At 41.4% G+C, this 14,106-nt stretch overlaps 1 protein-coding gene across 1 annotated transcript; it reads left to right on the top strand.

Moving 5' to 3' along the window:
* Positions 1-279: 279 nt before the first annotated feature.
* On the top strand, positions 280-7,637 carry LOC133503993 (class I histocompatibility antigen, F10 alpha chain-like). Its single transcript, XM_061826116.1, has 8 exons — positions 280-480; positions 4,567-4,830; positions 5,338-5,613; positions 5,800-6,108; positions 6,710-6,817; positions 6,920-6,937; positions 7,263-7,335; positions 7,439-7,637. The coding sequence occupies exons 1-8, from the start codon at positions 399-401 to the stop codon at positions 7,467-7,469; spliced, it is 1,161 nt and encodes a 386-aa protein (XP_061682100.1). The 5' UTR covers positions 280-398; the 3' UTR covers positions 7,470-7,637.
* Positions 7,638-14,106: the final 6,469 nt, after the last annotated feature.

Raw genomic sequence — 14,106 nt, 5'->3', positions numbered from 1 at the left:
TTCAAAAGATATTAAGACTACAATTATTTGTGCATGGTTTAAAACACACTTTATATACTTATGTTCGCTCACCTGGAGTAAATTGTATGAACAATGATTTTTGCTTGTGTATGTTGATGAGACGTTTAAAAAAAATAGTGTAGCGCCGAAGAAAAGAAGTCGGAGGCGGAGTTTCGAACACGGGAACAAACCTTGTTTTATTGGAAAACATCAACAGACTACTCGCATGACGGCGGGAACTTACTACTTCCTCACTCCGAAAGTGCAACAACAAAAACAGTCCGTGCGGAAACCAACAACGCAACTCGCGTTTCCGCAGGTGAATTATGTAAACGCCACAGTAGTTTCGTTTTGACTCAACTTTCGTTTTCACTAAATTGTCTCGACATCGGAGCGAAATGGCGGACCTGCCTCTCACGCTGAAGATAAAAATGTCTGCATTATTTCTAGTGTTCGCGGAAATTCACAGCGTGACCCCTGGTAAGTGCGTTTTGTTGACAACTTTATGCTCCCAGGGATATGATCCATGTTGACTTTCTTGCTTTTGAACCAACTTTTAACGACGAAATCATCGTTTCTCCGGCTGCCACATTATCATCGAGTTTGGAGCAGAATTAAACGTATCATCTAGTCATTATGTCCATTTATTTAAACAGACACCGTTCCACGTTGTTATTGCTTTGTTCCTTAATTCCCATTAAAAAAAAAGTTTAAAAAAAATACGGCAACCGGAAATGGTTGAGAAAAGGGTTTATTTCTTATTGCGGCACTGGCACACGAAACCACCTCCTCGCCATCACCTCTATTAGCCTTAGGAATGACTATATAATACAAAATTACCAAAAAAGTGTAAGAATTTATTATTTTTTTAATGTGAACGTCTTCCTTTCCATAAATGCTTCCAGTACACTGTTAAAAATGTTCTTCTTTTTCTTTCGGGCTCTCCTGTTAGGGGTCATGTCATGTTTTCCCATCTAAGCCTATCTCGTACAACTTCCTCTCTTAACACCCACTGTCCTCATGTCACAACATCCATCAACCTTTTCTTTGGTCTTCCTCTCGCTCTTTTGCCTGGCTGCTCCATCCTCCGCACCCGCCTACCAATATCAGGGATGCAAATTTTCCGCAGATTTTCGGAATTCTGAGTTTTTTCAGCTGAAAATGTCATTATTGTGAAACGCGTGGAAAATTTTGGGGTCGGGGTAGATGGGGTACGGCTTGACACGGGTCGAGGCTGTGATCAAGACCAGCCGCCAGCATCTATCGGCAACGCTCGTCGTGAAATTAGTCATAGCTGTAATAGCAGAAAACGGCATTGGTGTCTGTTTACAGCATTACTATCTGTTTGCATTCAATTTGGTGTTTATAAGAACAACGACATTCAGATTTCCGGCAGCATTTTGGCGATATTTCATCGGTAGTTTCACTCTGTGAACATTTCTTAGAGAAACATTCTGTTTACTACGGCATAGATACAACTTGTAGACATACGTACGCGTATGTTATGTCTTGGTCTTACCGATCCAGCCCTGGCTGTGCGGGTTCCCGGACGGCTGCGCTGATTGGGAGGCGCACACCTGCACCTCATGCTGGCTGATTGGCCCCGGTGTATATAGAATCATGGGGACAAGTGGTCCGGCGCCAGATCGTTGTAACTCATTCCCCGCACCAGCACTCCCGTATCCCTGATCGTCAACCCGTGTGTACCGACCTCCACCTGTTCTCCGACCGACCCCGTAAGCCTGACTCCTTTGATACTCCTGCCTGCTTTGATTGATCTCCCGTGTAGCGACTCCTGCCTGCCCGCTGACCTGCTCTCTACGCCCAACGTCCTGACTACCGTTGCTGCACCTGACTGCCTGCCCGATCCCCGACCGTGGAACAATAAACGTTTTTCCCCAATTACCTCTGCGTCTCCCGACTCCTGCATTTGGGTCCTACCTCCGTTTCGATACGTTGTGGCATGTTATCGAGTGGTCTGCAGGCTTTCCAGTATGGTGAAAGTCTTGGAGCGAAAAGATGAAGCTCGTGCCAAGGAAATTGATAAAAACCATGGGGTAAAAAACTGTTTCAGATGGGCAAGGCTTGAAAAAAGTGGAACCGTGCAGATAGGAATGAAAACTATCAACATGTCTAACTGAACACGTACAAAAACTGGACGTTCCCAGCAAAGTGCTGTGCACTCTGTATTCTGATAAATTTCACTCAATCTACATTTTTATGTCTGAAGTTTGGCTGTCTGGACTCATATTTTAATTTTCAAAATATTATGATTGCCCTGTATTTACACTGTTTGAAGTAACCAGAGGTCACCATTTAACAGTTTGTTTTGTAAACAGACATTTTCAGTGCTTTTCCAAATTGGTCATTCTCATCTCTGCAATATACTTACTCCCTCACCTCTGAACATGTCCAAACCATCAAAGTCACTCTCTCTAACCTTGTCTCCAAAACATCCAACTTTAGCTGTCCTTCCAATGATCTTATTTCTAATCCTATCCAGCCTGTTCACACCAAATGAGAACCTCAGCCTCTTCATTTCTGCTACCTCCAGTTCTGATTCCTGTTGTTTCTTCAGACCCACCGTCTCTCGTCCGTATATCATGGCTGGCCTCACCACTGTTTTATAAACTTTGCTCTTCATTCTAGCAGAGACTCTTCTGTCACATAGAACACCCGACACCATCCGCCAACTGTTCCACCCCGCTTGGACCCGTTTCTTCACTTCCTTACCACACTCTTAATTGCTCTGTATTGTTGACCCCAAGTATTTGAAGTCGTCTACCATCGCTATCTCTTCTCCCTGGAGCTTCATTCCTCCTCCTCTGCTCCTCTCATTCACGCACATACATTGTTTTACTTCGGCTAATCTTCATTCCCATCCTTTCCAGTGCGTACCTCGATCTTTCTAATTGTTTCTCCGCCTGCTCCCTGCATTCACTGCAGATAATATCATCTGAAAACATGTTCCAAGGGGATTCCAGTCTAACCTCGTCACCCTATCAATTACTACCGCAGACAGGAAGGGGCTCAGCGCGGAACCCTGGTGCAGTCCCACCTCCACCGTAAATTCTTCTGACACACCTACGACACATCTCACTGCTATTCTGCTGCCCTCATACATGTCCTGTACAATTCTAACATATTTCTCCGCCACACTGGACTTGCGTATGGAGTACCACAGTTCCTCCCTTGGTACTAATTCATGGGCTTTCTCTCAGTCCACAAAGATACAATGTAGCTCCTTCTGACCTTCTCTGTACTTTCCCCACGAGCATCATCAAGGCAAAAAATGGATCTGTGGTAGTCTTTCTAGGCATGAGACCATACTGTTGCTCGGAGATACTTACTTTCATCCTGAGTCGAGCATCCACTACTCTTTCCCATTGTTAAAGATATAGAAAAATAAATGTTTAAAAAATGATTATTTACTAGGAAAATATAACAAGGAGATTTTATTTTCCACACAAAGATTCAAAGTAAGTATTACAAGGAGAGTTCCGAATACATTTCACCAGTTCATAAACAGTGGCAGTCTCCCAAGGTAAAAGGTCATTCGTTTCCCAATGCTTGTGTAACATTTTAATAAATAATCTGTTAAAATGTATTCAAAATTCTCCTTGTAAAATGTACTTAAAATTTCTGGGTGAAAAAAATTCCCTAGGTTTTTCTCAGGTAACTCTAACTTCAGATGTGATATGGCTTTTTTCATCATTATCTTATTTTATTTAAAAATAAAAAAAAAAATGTTTGAAAAGATTTGATTTAAAAAAAAATTGGATAATATAATATATTTAAATCAGCGACACATGCATGTGCGCCGAGGTTCAGCCCCATCCCCAGCCAGATGCCGCCTTTTTTTTTAATATAAACTAAACACTTAAATAATCATGAAACACAATTACTGTACACTAGGGATATAATATGATTACACAACATACTCAAATCCCATATAAGAGTGCAGATTACTACTTATCAACATTTTACTCTAATAGCAATAAAGTTGTATATAGTCTAATAAAAATTTCTTTCGGCTTGTCCCGTTCGGGGTCACCACAGCGTGTCATCTCAGATGAACGCGCATATATGTTTGGCACAATTTTTACGTCGGATGCCCGCTTCTCAGGGATATACACATAAAATAATACAATGTAAACTCTAAATACCCAGATGACATTTTTTTCCCTTAGGTTTTTCATTTTTATATTTTGGATTATAGTTGTGAAAAAAATTGATCTGAATTCAATTGAGTGACATTTTATATTATTCATGAAAGAATGATTAAAAAAAAATACACACTGTTCAATTCTGTTTGTAAATTGCAGGTGAGGGGAATGTCACACATTCATTGTTAGGGTGTCAGACATTTATTGATATTTACAAATAGTGAAAATAAAATGAAATATAAGTGTTTGTTGTCAAATCTATTGAGAGTTGAAACGAAATAAAATATAACAAGTGTGTTTCAAATGAGGAAAAGATAATTGAAAACACAAATGGTACAAAATTGCTGAATGTAAGTTGAGTCAAATGTGTGTCATTTTTGTTGTTTCTCTTTTCTTTCAGGGATTCACACGCTGATGTATTTCACAGTAACCTCTGAAATTCCGAACATCCCAGCGTACTGGGAGGTTGCCTATTTGGACGGCATTCCAATTTCGCACTATGACAGCAACAGCAAGAAAATGAATGTCAAACAGGACTGGGTGAACAATATCAGAGCAGATGAGCCTCACTACTGGGAGAGGGAGACACGAGAGAGTATAGAGAATGAAAGGATCTCTAGAGCGAGCATTGAAATCGCCAAGATGCGCTTCAACCAAACTGGAGGTTTGCTTACATTCAACTTTTCATTCAGCCTTTATCTCAGCCACATATCCTCACGAGGGTCACGGGAGTTCTGGAGCGAATCCCTGCTGTCATCGGGCAGGAGGCGGGGTTACACCCTGAACTGGTTGCCAGCCAATCACAGGGCACATAGAGACAGACAACAGTCGCACTCATGATCACACCTAAGGCGAGTATAAAGTCACCAACGAATGCATGTTTTGGGGATGTGGGAGGAAATCAGAGTGCCCGGAGAAAACCTATGCAGGCACTGGGAGAACATGCAAACTCAACACAGGCGGGGGCGGGATTTGAACCCCAGATCTAAACTGTGAGCCCAACGATCTAACCAGTTGCTCCAACATGTCACCTACGTTGAACCTTTTACTAGTTAAATATAATTGATGTGCTCGCACACTTATTATACAACTACAAAACACCCACGTTAGTGCTACTTATCTCTGAACATCCTGTCCCACGATCGTGTGTGCATCTTTGTGATGCTTTCAGGTGTTCACATGATCCAGGCGATAAATGGCTGCGAATGGAACGAAGAGACTGGCGAGGTCGATGGCTGGGATCGCCTCAGTTACGATGGAGAAGACTTCATTTCTCTTGATTTTAAGACAATGAGATGGATCACATCTAGCCCACGAGCTCTCATCACCAAACACAATTGGGACCACGATGAATTTTCTCAGTTGAAGAAGCACGTCATCTTTGAAATTTGCCCTTTTCTGTTGAAGAAGCATGTGGTTAACGGGAGGGACTTCCTCAAGAGAACAGGTGCGATCCTGTCATGTTAGCATGTTATGACAATCATTACAACCTGCATTTTTTCCACTTCCTTTCTCTCTTTATTTCATTCTTTCCACTTACTCTCTTCATGTTTTAACCCCCACGTTTTCCTTTTGGACATTCTTTCCATCTTTCCTCCTCACACGTTTTGCCCATCTTTCATTTTCTGTGCAGAGCTCCCCAAGGTGTCTCTCCTCCAGAAGACTCCATCGTCTCCGATCACCTGCCACGCGACTGGTTTCTACCCCCGCGTAGCCGCGCTGTTTTGGAGGAAAGACGGTGAGGAGCTCCATGAGGACGTGGAGATGGGAGAGACCCTCCCCAACCCCGATGAAACCTTCCAGATGACGGTCCACCTGACAGCGGACACAACGGACGATGTGGAAGGCCGCTACGAATGCGTGTTCCAGTTCTCTGGGGTCAAGGATGAGATTGTCACCAAGCTGGAAAGAAGCAGGATCCAGAGCAACGCACGCACCCAAGGTGACCACACATTCGGCTTAATTTACAAAAGGTTTGCATTGCATTGCATAAATGGGAATAAATGAATTGCTTACACAAACAAATGTGGAAGCAGCCAAGTGGGTGTGCAATTATTTTTTTCAGGAGTACAACATATGCAAATTGATTAATTAAGCAGGCACAATGTAATTTATCAAACTTGAGCCAAATTTCAATGACCAATTTGGTTTTCTGAAAGGTAGCTACAAATCGGCAGCACAGGCAAAATGATTGGCTATGGAGATAATTCTTTGATGTTTGTGTTGAAGAAAAAAAAAAAAAAAAAAGGAAATGCCAGAAACAAAAATGATTGTAACATATGTTCTTGTAAACAATTACAAAGTTGTTCTTCAGGCTGATTTGTTCACCATTCACAAGACGGGGTCTTGCTATATCATCTATGAAAAAACTTGTCAAACTTGAAACTGCGGCAATTGTTGTTGGCCTGTCCCGGACGTGCTGCCCCACGTTTTAAATGCAATTTCTTCTCAGTAATGCAGTCTTATTTGTGTATCTCATCTAGTAACACTAATTCCATTACTTTCATAGCATTTTGACTCTCCCTGTTGCTTTTATGTAAAAGACAATGAAAAGAAGATGATGGTGATCCTCACTCCTCTGGTGGTCCTCATTCTTTTGGTGGTCATTGTTGGGGCAGTGGTCTTTGCCAAGTGCTCCAGGGACAGACAAGGTGAGAGATGTAAAAGTTTGGTCTGTCCAGAAGATGAAAATAAAACATTTGTCTTTGCATTTGTGATTAAAAGCAATGGAACTGTTCTGTCTTTCATTTCAGGCAAATATTCAAAACCTTGTAAGTAAAACATTTCTGTTTTTTATGAGTCACACTAAACACGGCGGTCCTGTGAAGGTCTGATTTAGATCTGTGTTCAGAAAATGTGGTGGTGGCATCTCACTTGGACATAAAAAAGTCAGCTAATAATGAACAATGTAGACTTGACTGTACACCACTGTTCACCCATGTGGAGGGTGTGAACACAAAACATTTATAATATACCTCCCCATATGCAAATGGAGCGATGAATTTGACAGCAAGCGCCTTGGTGGAGCAGCTCTGACTTCTTCACGAGTCAGACTTGTTTTCATTCCCATCTCATCGCGTGTTTGCACTCCCTCAGCCAATTCCGGTGACTCTGTTGTTTCCTCTGCTCCCATGATCAAATCCGAGTGTGATGGGGCAGCTGCCATACAGTGAGTAGGCGCACATGGATGTTTTTTGCATTCTGGAAATTGTTAAAGGAACATTATGATGTGTATTCATGTGCACTATATGCTCTGTTCTTCTTCCTCAAAGTGCTGGAACACAAGTGCTGCGTCACCTGTGAGTGCTTTCCCACCAAGATTTGCAGGCGGCACAGTGGCACAGCTGTAAAGCATTGGTCTCACAGTTCTGAGGACCTGGGTTCAATGGTGGCGTCTGAAAACTCATTGGGGTCTTATATGTCTGTTAAATAAAACTGGAGGGTTTTGCCTGCTTTACCAATTTTCACTGATTTGCTTGTCACTGGTTTGTATCTATCCATCCATCCATTTTCTTACCTGCTTATCCTAACAAGGGTCGTGGCAGTGCTGGAGCCCATCTCCGCAGTCAACGGGCAGGAGGCAGGGTACACCCTGAACTGCATGTTAGAGGACCCTAAAGGCAGCCTAAGGGTATTTGCTTTGTGCAAAACAACGTTTCGGCTAAGCACCCCCAAAAATAGCACCAACGGAGAGACACGCTTATCAAGCACAGTTTAAACTGCAAGATATCAGTTAAACGCAGCAAATTATTCCAGAAGGCTTGACGAAGTAACTGCTGAACATCAGTGCTTATAGGGAATTCAATGTGAAGTTGCAAGTGGTGTGAGAGCGATGGATGACAAATGATGAACACAGCTTTCCTAGGACTGGTAGGCAGCGCTGAGCAAGTTACGCCAAGCTTATTCTTCTACTTACAAAAATAGAGTTGCGGTTGTTCTTCATATCCCCATGAGCGCCACCACACCTGCCCCCAATAATATAGTGCGCTTTGTGTATGTGTTAAATACAGAAATTGCATCTGCAGCATAGACTGCGCCTTTAATACGATGTGCCTTATATTCTTGACATAATGATGAAAATCAAATAAAAACAAGAGAGTTAATTGCATTTTACTAGGTAAAAGCACCTTTGGATTGAATTGGGGACTCCTTAAATATAAAGTAGGAAAATGTTTAAGTGAGGTACTCAAGATGTCAAAGCAAAAAAAAAAAAAAGCAGAAGAATTAAAGATTACCCCAATTTTAACAGATTTACCCGCAAAGATCCCAACATCTAAACAAAGGAAGAAAAATAAAAAGGAGCCTTTTACAAGTAAAACTTGATAAACTATACAGCCAAAAAAAATAAACATTTAAATGAAACCCAATCAGGTTTCATGAACAATAGACCTATCGCAAATAATATCAGACTAGTATTTGACATTATTGGATTGTCCAGAGATGGTGAAGGATGAAGGCTTCATACTTTTTGTGGACTTCTACAAAGCTTTTGTACCTGTTGAATATCCATTTTTTTCTGTCACTTTAGTCATTTCAAAAGTTTATACTACAAAAGCAATAGCTCACTCAAACTAATGGGTGGCATATATGACAGATTTAATTTATCGAGAGGGATTAGACAAGGGTGCCCTGCGTCACTGTAGTTTTTCTACTTGTGGTTCAAATTTTGGCTGTACACCATAAAACAAGTAATGTGATGAACATTGACACAAAGAGAGAAATGACTGTCACCCATGTGCCAGATCATGTCACACTCTATCGTAGAAATGAAAAAGAAGTTTCTACTGCAATTGATACAATTTTTGAGATCTCCAATGTGTCGGACTTAAACCTGACTATAAATGAATGTGACATTCTAGCTATTTTAAGGACTGTGCAAAATCCTCAATTTGCAGGCTTCTGATTAAGAAAGATTGTTTACTTTGCTAAGATAAACAAAGAACTTCAATTAATTTCCTTTCTATATGAGAAAGGACTAAAAAAAATGTTACACCAATGGCTTCATAAGCATGATCACGCTTCATGTGTATCCATAGCTCTGTTTTTACACAATCTTCGTCTTCTGTTTGGCTTGTCCCGTTAGGGGTCCCCACAGTGTGTCATCTTAGATGAACGCATATTTGTTTGGCAGTTTTACGCCGGATGCCCTTCCTGACGCAGCCCCTCTTCTATTAGCTGTGGATATATTTACACAAACTTCTTATTCAAGGCTCCGTCACACCATGACGTTCTGGTCAACGTCCTCTGAACATTTCAATCGTTCTATTTTTCAGCGAACTCAAACGTGGATGACACATGTGCCGTGTGATTAACGTGTGTAGCGCACGAAGAGCGTGCAACAGCGATCAAATAAGATACCCCTAAAAACCATTAGCGTGTGAGCGATTTGTCAACGTAAGACGAGTGTGTTGAGCGTGTGACCAATGGATGGATAACTACAGAAAAGCGTTTTGCTGGCGTGTAATTTTTACAGTTCGACCGGCACTAAAACGTTGGAAAATTCATAGTCAGTTGTTGTCCTGAGTTAGAACAGTGACCATCATGCCGCCGAGTAGAAAAAAAGTTAGGGCGCGGACTTCAGCAACTCGCGCTGCTAGGAAGAAAGCTAAACCTCTTTCATCACGAGCAATGTGTTTGGAGGAAAAACAACAGCAGGAGGAAGAGCACGTCCGCGAAGTCACGCACCATGTGACACTGCCTGGGGACCCTAAACACCTTGCAAACCCCAGTGAGGACTGTCCGACAAAGAGACAAAAGAAGCAGAGAAAGGATTGCAGGATCCTGGACCGGGCTGTTGAGAATAGTCTGGTGGAGTTTTTCCGCGAAAACGAACTGCTGCTTTCTGGATCTTCCATTGTATGTGATCTCTACTGTATCTTAATATTAAATGGACCATGCTTTTACAAAGCATCGGTTTATATACCCATATGCATAGAAGTTCGGGAAACGCTCGAATGACGCTCAATGGACACCAAACGATGTTCGTTTCACTTTGGTTACACGCTGTGTGCGCTAGGGGATTGTTCAGTGGGCGTTGACAGGTTGCCAGTGAGTCGTTCACTGCAAAGCAAACGATTAAGTAACAACCAAGTAAAGCTAGAGTTACGACTGACTAACGATAGGCAAACGCGTGCAACGCTTAGCGAACCTTAGTAAAACGTTCCACGGATGTTCTTGAACTTTAAAATTAAACGTTGATGAACACTGGTCTCAGTGAGAACTTTTGTGCATGTTCAAAACTTTTTATCCGGACTGGTGTTCTCCGCCGATTCCCAGCGATCATTGACGTTCACTGGCGTGGAAACTACGCTACTCTGGAGCTATCCCGGCGACCATGGGCGACTACCAATGTTTCCTAAAACGCTATAGGACGCCGGCCAGAACGTCATGGTGTGACGGGGCAATAAGATTTACATGCTTCTGTTTAATTTCTCATTGGAAAATAGAACACACCATGTGAAAGAAGACTGAATGAATAACTATGGTGATAGTGGGGCTGATTATCTAACTCTCCATACTTTAAACAACACCGTTGAGATAAACTGGCTAAATGATTTTTTTTTAAAATCCTAAAGCAATGTCATTTCCAGCAATAATCGCAGGACACATTGAGACAAAAAGCCTCACTCACTATCACACCTAGGGACAATTTAGAGTTACATATATTTTCAAAATCATAATATTTGAAATAGACAAATGTTTTCAATAAAATGTACATTTCTCGAGCTAACATTCTTTTGTGAAATTTTCATTTGCTCCAATAATGATAGGGGAAAATATTCAGTAATATTAATTAAATGTGCATGATACTTAATACATCAGTCACTCACATTTGAAAAAGGTCAAATGACACTAAGACAATGCGGCTATCTGATTGGCTATTATTGTACGAGTGCTTGGCAGGTCAGAAAGGTCCATTAGAGCCAATGACACGCAGGTGAGGAGCTCCTGCCGGAGGAAGTCCCATGCCTGGCCACGCCCTGACACAGGCATTCAGATGTTCCAGGTGACGTCGGTGATGCGAATCGGACGACAAGACCGATGAGGTTGATGGCTGGCAACATTACAGTTACGATGGAGAAGACTTGATTTCGTTTGAGTTGGAGAAGCATTGCTGCACTGAGATTTGTCTTTCCCTGTTGAGGAAGCACATGACCACTTGGATGGACTTCCTGAGAACAGGTACCTCACTTTGTGGGGTGGGGGGATGCAGTCCTCTCCAGTCGTGTGACAGGTTTCTCTCATCCCCCGACCGCCCTATTTTGGAGGAAAGACGGGGAGGAGCCACACGAGGACGTGGAAATGGGAGAGAACCTTACCAAACCCAACGGAAACTTCCAGAAGACCGTTCATCTGACAGCGGAGTTGAGTAATGTTGCGAAAGGCCGCTACAAATGCGTGTTCCAGCTGTTGGCGTCAAGGACGACATCGTCACCAAACTGGAGGAAGGAAAAATAACTTACCGGTAGTCTCGCATCCTGTTTCTTTTGCCAATAAATCTTTTTGGTAAACGAACTGAACTGAATAGATTTATGAAATGATTCGTTCCTTTTTTTTATGGCCGCCGTGAGGGGAAATGCAACTATTGAAGCGGTCTGTCACTTCTGAATCTTCGACAAATATGCAGGCAGGGGACTTAAACGAACAGTTATTTGTCCAGTGAGCTTGTGTACTGAGGAACTTAAGAGTGATTACTAAATCAAACTGCTGTACTTGTGTACCGAGGAACGGATGAGATTTCTTTGCTTGTAATCCGCAAAATAGCGATGCACGAGTACAGTAAGTGATTCCCCCCCCCCCCCCAATGAACTACATACTTTGCAGTGATCGTACTCACGAGTGATTTTAGCCGCAAGTCCTGATGTCCTCTCAAGGCTAGCATTTATGAGCAGCTGTTTCTTCATGCTAACGGCTAATTTTGAGTCCGACCAAGCACATGAAAACAAGCATACATACTGTATTTAAAATAAATGTAAATTAATAAATGTAGATACTGTAGGTACATGTCATTCCCTCCGTGTCTATAATATATTTAGTCTTTTTATTATTATTGTTATTTTTTTGCTTCTCAACATTCAAAGACAATTTCCACGAATCAGATGACAGGTGACTGGGCAGAAAGCCGGGGTGGCAGATGAATGAACCTGGATTGGGACATTAGCTGAACTGATTCGGTGAACGAATGTTTTTAAACTGATTGAAGTGATTCAGTACAATCAGAAGAACCGCCGTGCCCAAGTTTGAATTGTACAATTTCCCACAATTATGCTTTGATCCAATCGCTGTTTGGATCATGTACGTTTGCAAAATAACTATTTAGTCTTGTGCACTAGTTATTTCATTACATCATTTTTCAATTTTACTTGTAAGCCTAGTATTGTTTGGTATTTGTCTTTTGTTTTCAACCACCATTGCTAAACAATGTTTTTGTTATGCAAAAATGCTATTGTGAACATTAGAGATTATTTCTGCAGTTTTGGTTTTTCAGGAAGTGTCTTTTTTTTTTTTTCATTTGCTGATTTTTGTTTGAGTTATTGAGACACTGGGTGTTGGTTTCAAGGAGAGTGTTTCAGCAATTGAAAATAAATGTAAAAAATTGGCTGGCGGTTTGAACGCACAGATTCAGAAGTCCCTTTTTCAATAGTATCTCGAGGTAAATTTAAAAACTCATGCACTTTCACGATTATCACAGTAGATGTCACTCTCACCCCTTGATGGATTATGTATTTAAGGCTGGCTACTGAGGATAAACTTCGAAGATGGATGGATGGTTGGTTGGTTGCCATCGTGAACGTTTGTCATACAGTGTGACATAAACTAATGCATTCATCTCATTCCCTATTCCCCAAACCATAATTTACCATTCATTAAAATAACAGTGAACTAATAATACTTCCTTGTGATGTTCAGTTGTACATATTTACGTGAGTATTTCTTCCATCCATTTTTTGAGCCGCTTATCCTCACGAGGGTCCCGGGAGTGCTGGAGCTTATCCCGGGTGTCATTGGGCAGGAGGCGAGGTACACTCTAAACTGGTTGTCAGCCAATTCCTGGGCACATGGAGACAGACAGGAGTCCCACTCACAATCACACAATTTAGAGTGTCCAATTGTTGCATGTTTTTGGGATGTGGGAGGAATCCGGAGTGCTCGGAGAAAACCCACGCAGGCATGGGGAGAACATGCAAACTCCTCACAGTTGGGTCCGGGATTTGAAACTCTGTACTCAGAACTGTGAGACCAACCCTCTACAGCTGCCTCACCATGCTGCCTGAATATGTCTTTCGTACTCCAATTGTTTTTGGCCTTTGGAAAATCTTTAGTCCAGCTCTAATCTTCCCCTCTGATCCCCAATTTACTTAATTAAATTAATAATCTTTCTCCACACATCATGTCATACACTTTCAGTGGATCAAAATAGTTAGGAACAACATACTCTCTTCGCCTTTTAAAACCACACTGTGTATTTTTAGGTACTTGTATTTTTTTTTTACAAATATATGAGTATATCAGTAATCATTTTTCCCATGAATTTACACTCATTTGATTTTATGCATAATATATAAAATTCTATCTGGTTTTATGTGACCCTCTTGTTTTTTTTAATTGTTTATATCTTTTTTCCAACTTTCTGACAGCTATGCACTCTCCTACATTTTTATTATAATGGGGTCCGAAACTATCCTTATGGTTCTTTCAAATCTTTAAATAACATATTTGAGGCATACCTGGTGCTGTAATTTTGGTCTTTGTCAGCACTCTATTAAATTCAGGTTTTCTAAATGGCTCATTATCCTTCTAATCCATGCACAATATTTCTCTCCAAGTTACATGAGGTCACATGGGTGAGGGTAGTCAAGTGATTCAGTCACGTATGAAGTCTATCCAACAGTTCCTTTCCTTGTACTCTCTGATTTTTGTCTATACAGTGAAAATGCTT

Source organism: Syngnathoides biaculeatus, chromosome 1 (assembly GCF_019802595.1).
Source record: "Syngnathoides biaculeatus isolate LvHL_M chromosome 1, ASM1980259v1, whole genome shotgun sequence".
NCBI lineage: Eukaryota > Metazoa > Chordata > Actinopteri > Syngnathiformes > Syngnathidae > Syngnathoides > Syngnathoides biaculeatus.
Note: the sequence above shows the minus strand (reverse complement) of the source record. Positions and strands in the feature narration are given on the sequence as shown.

What these genes read in the sequence shown, in the direction of transcription:
- LOC133503993 (XM_061826116.1), top strand. Translation starts at nt 399, where the DNA reads ATGGCGGACCTGCCTCTCACGCTGAAGATAAAAATGTCTGCATTATTT. An exon ending in AATTCACAGCGTGACCCCTG is followed by an intron (nt 481 to 4,566) that starts GTAAGTGCGTTT and finishes CTTTTCTTTCAG; the next exon opens with GGATTCACACGCTGATGTAT. An exon ending in GCGCTTCAACCAAACTGGAG is followed by an intron (nt 4,831 to 5,337) that starts GTTTGCTTACAT and finishes TGATGCTTTCAG; the next exon opens with GTGTTCACATGATCCAGGCG.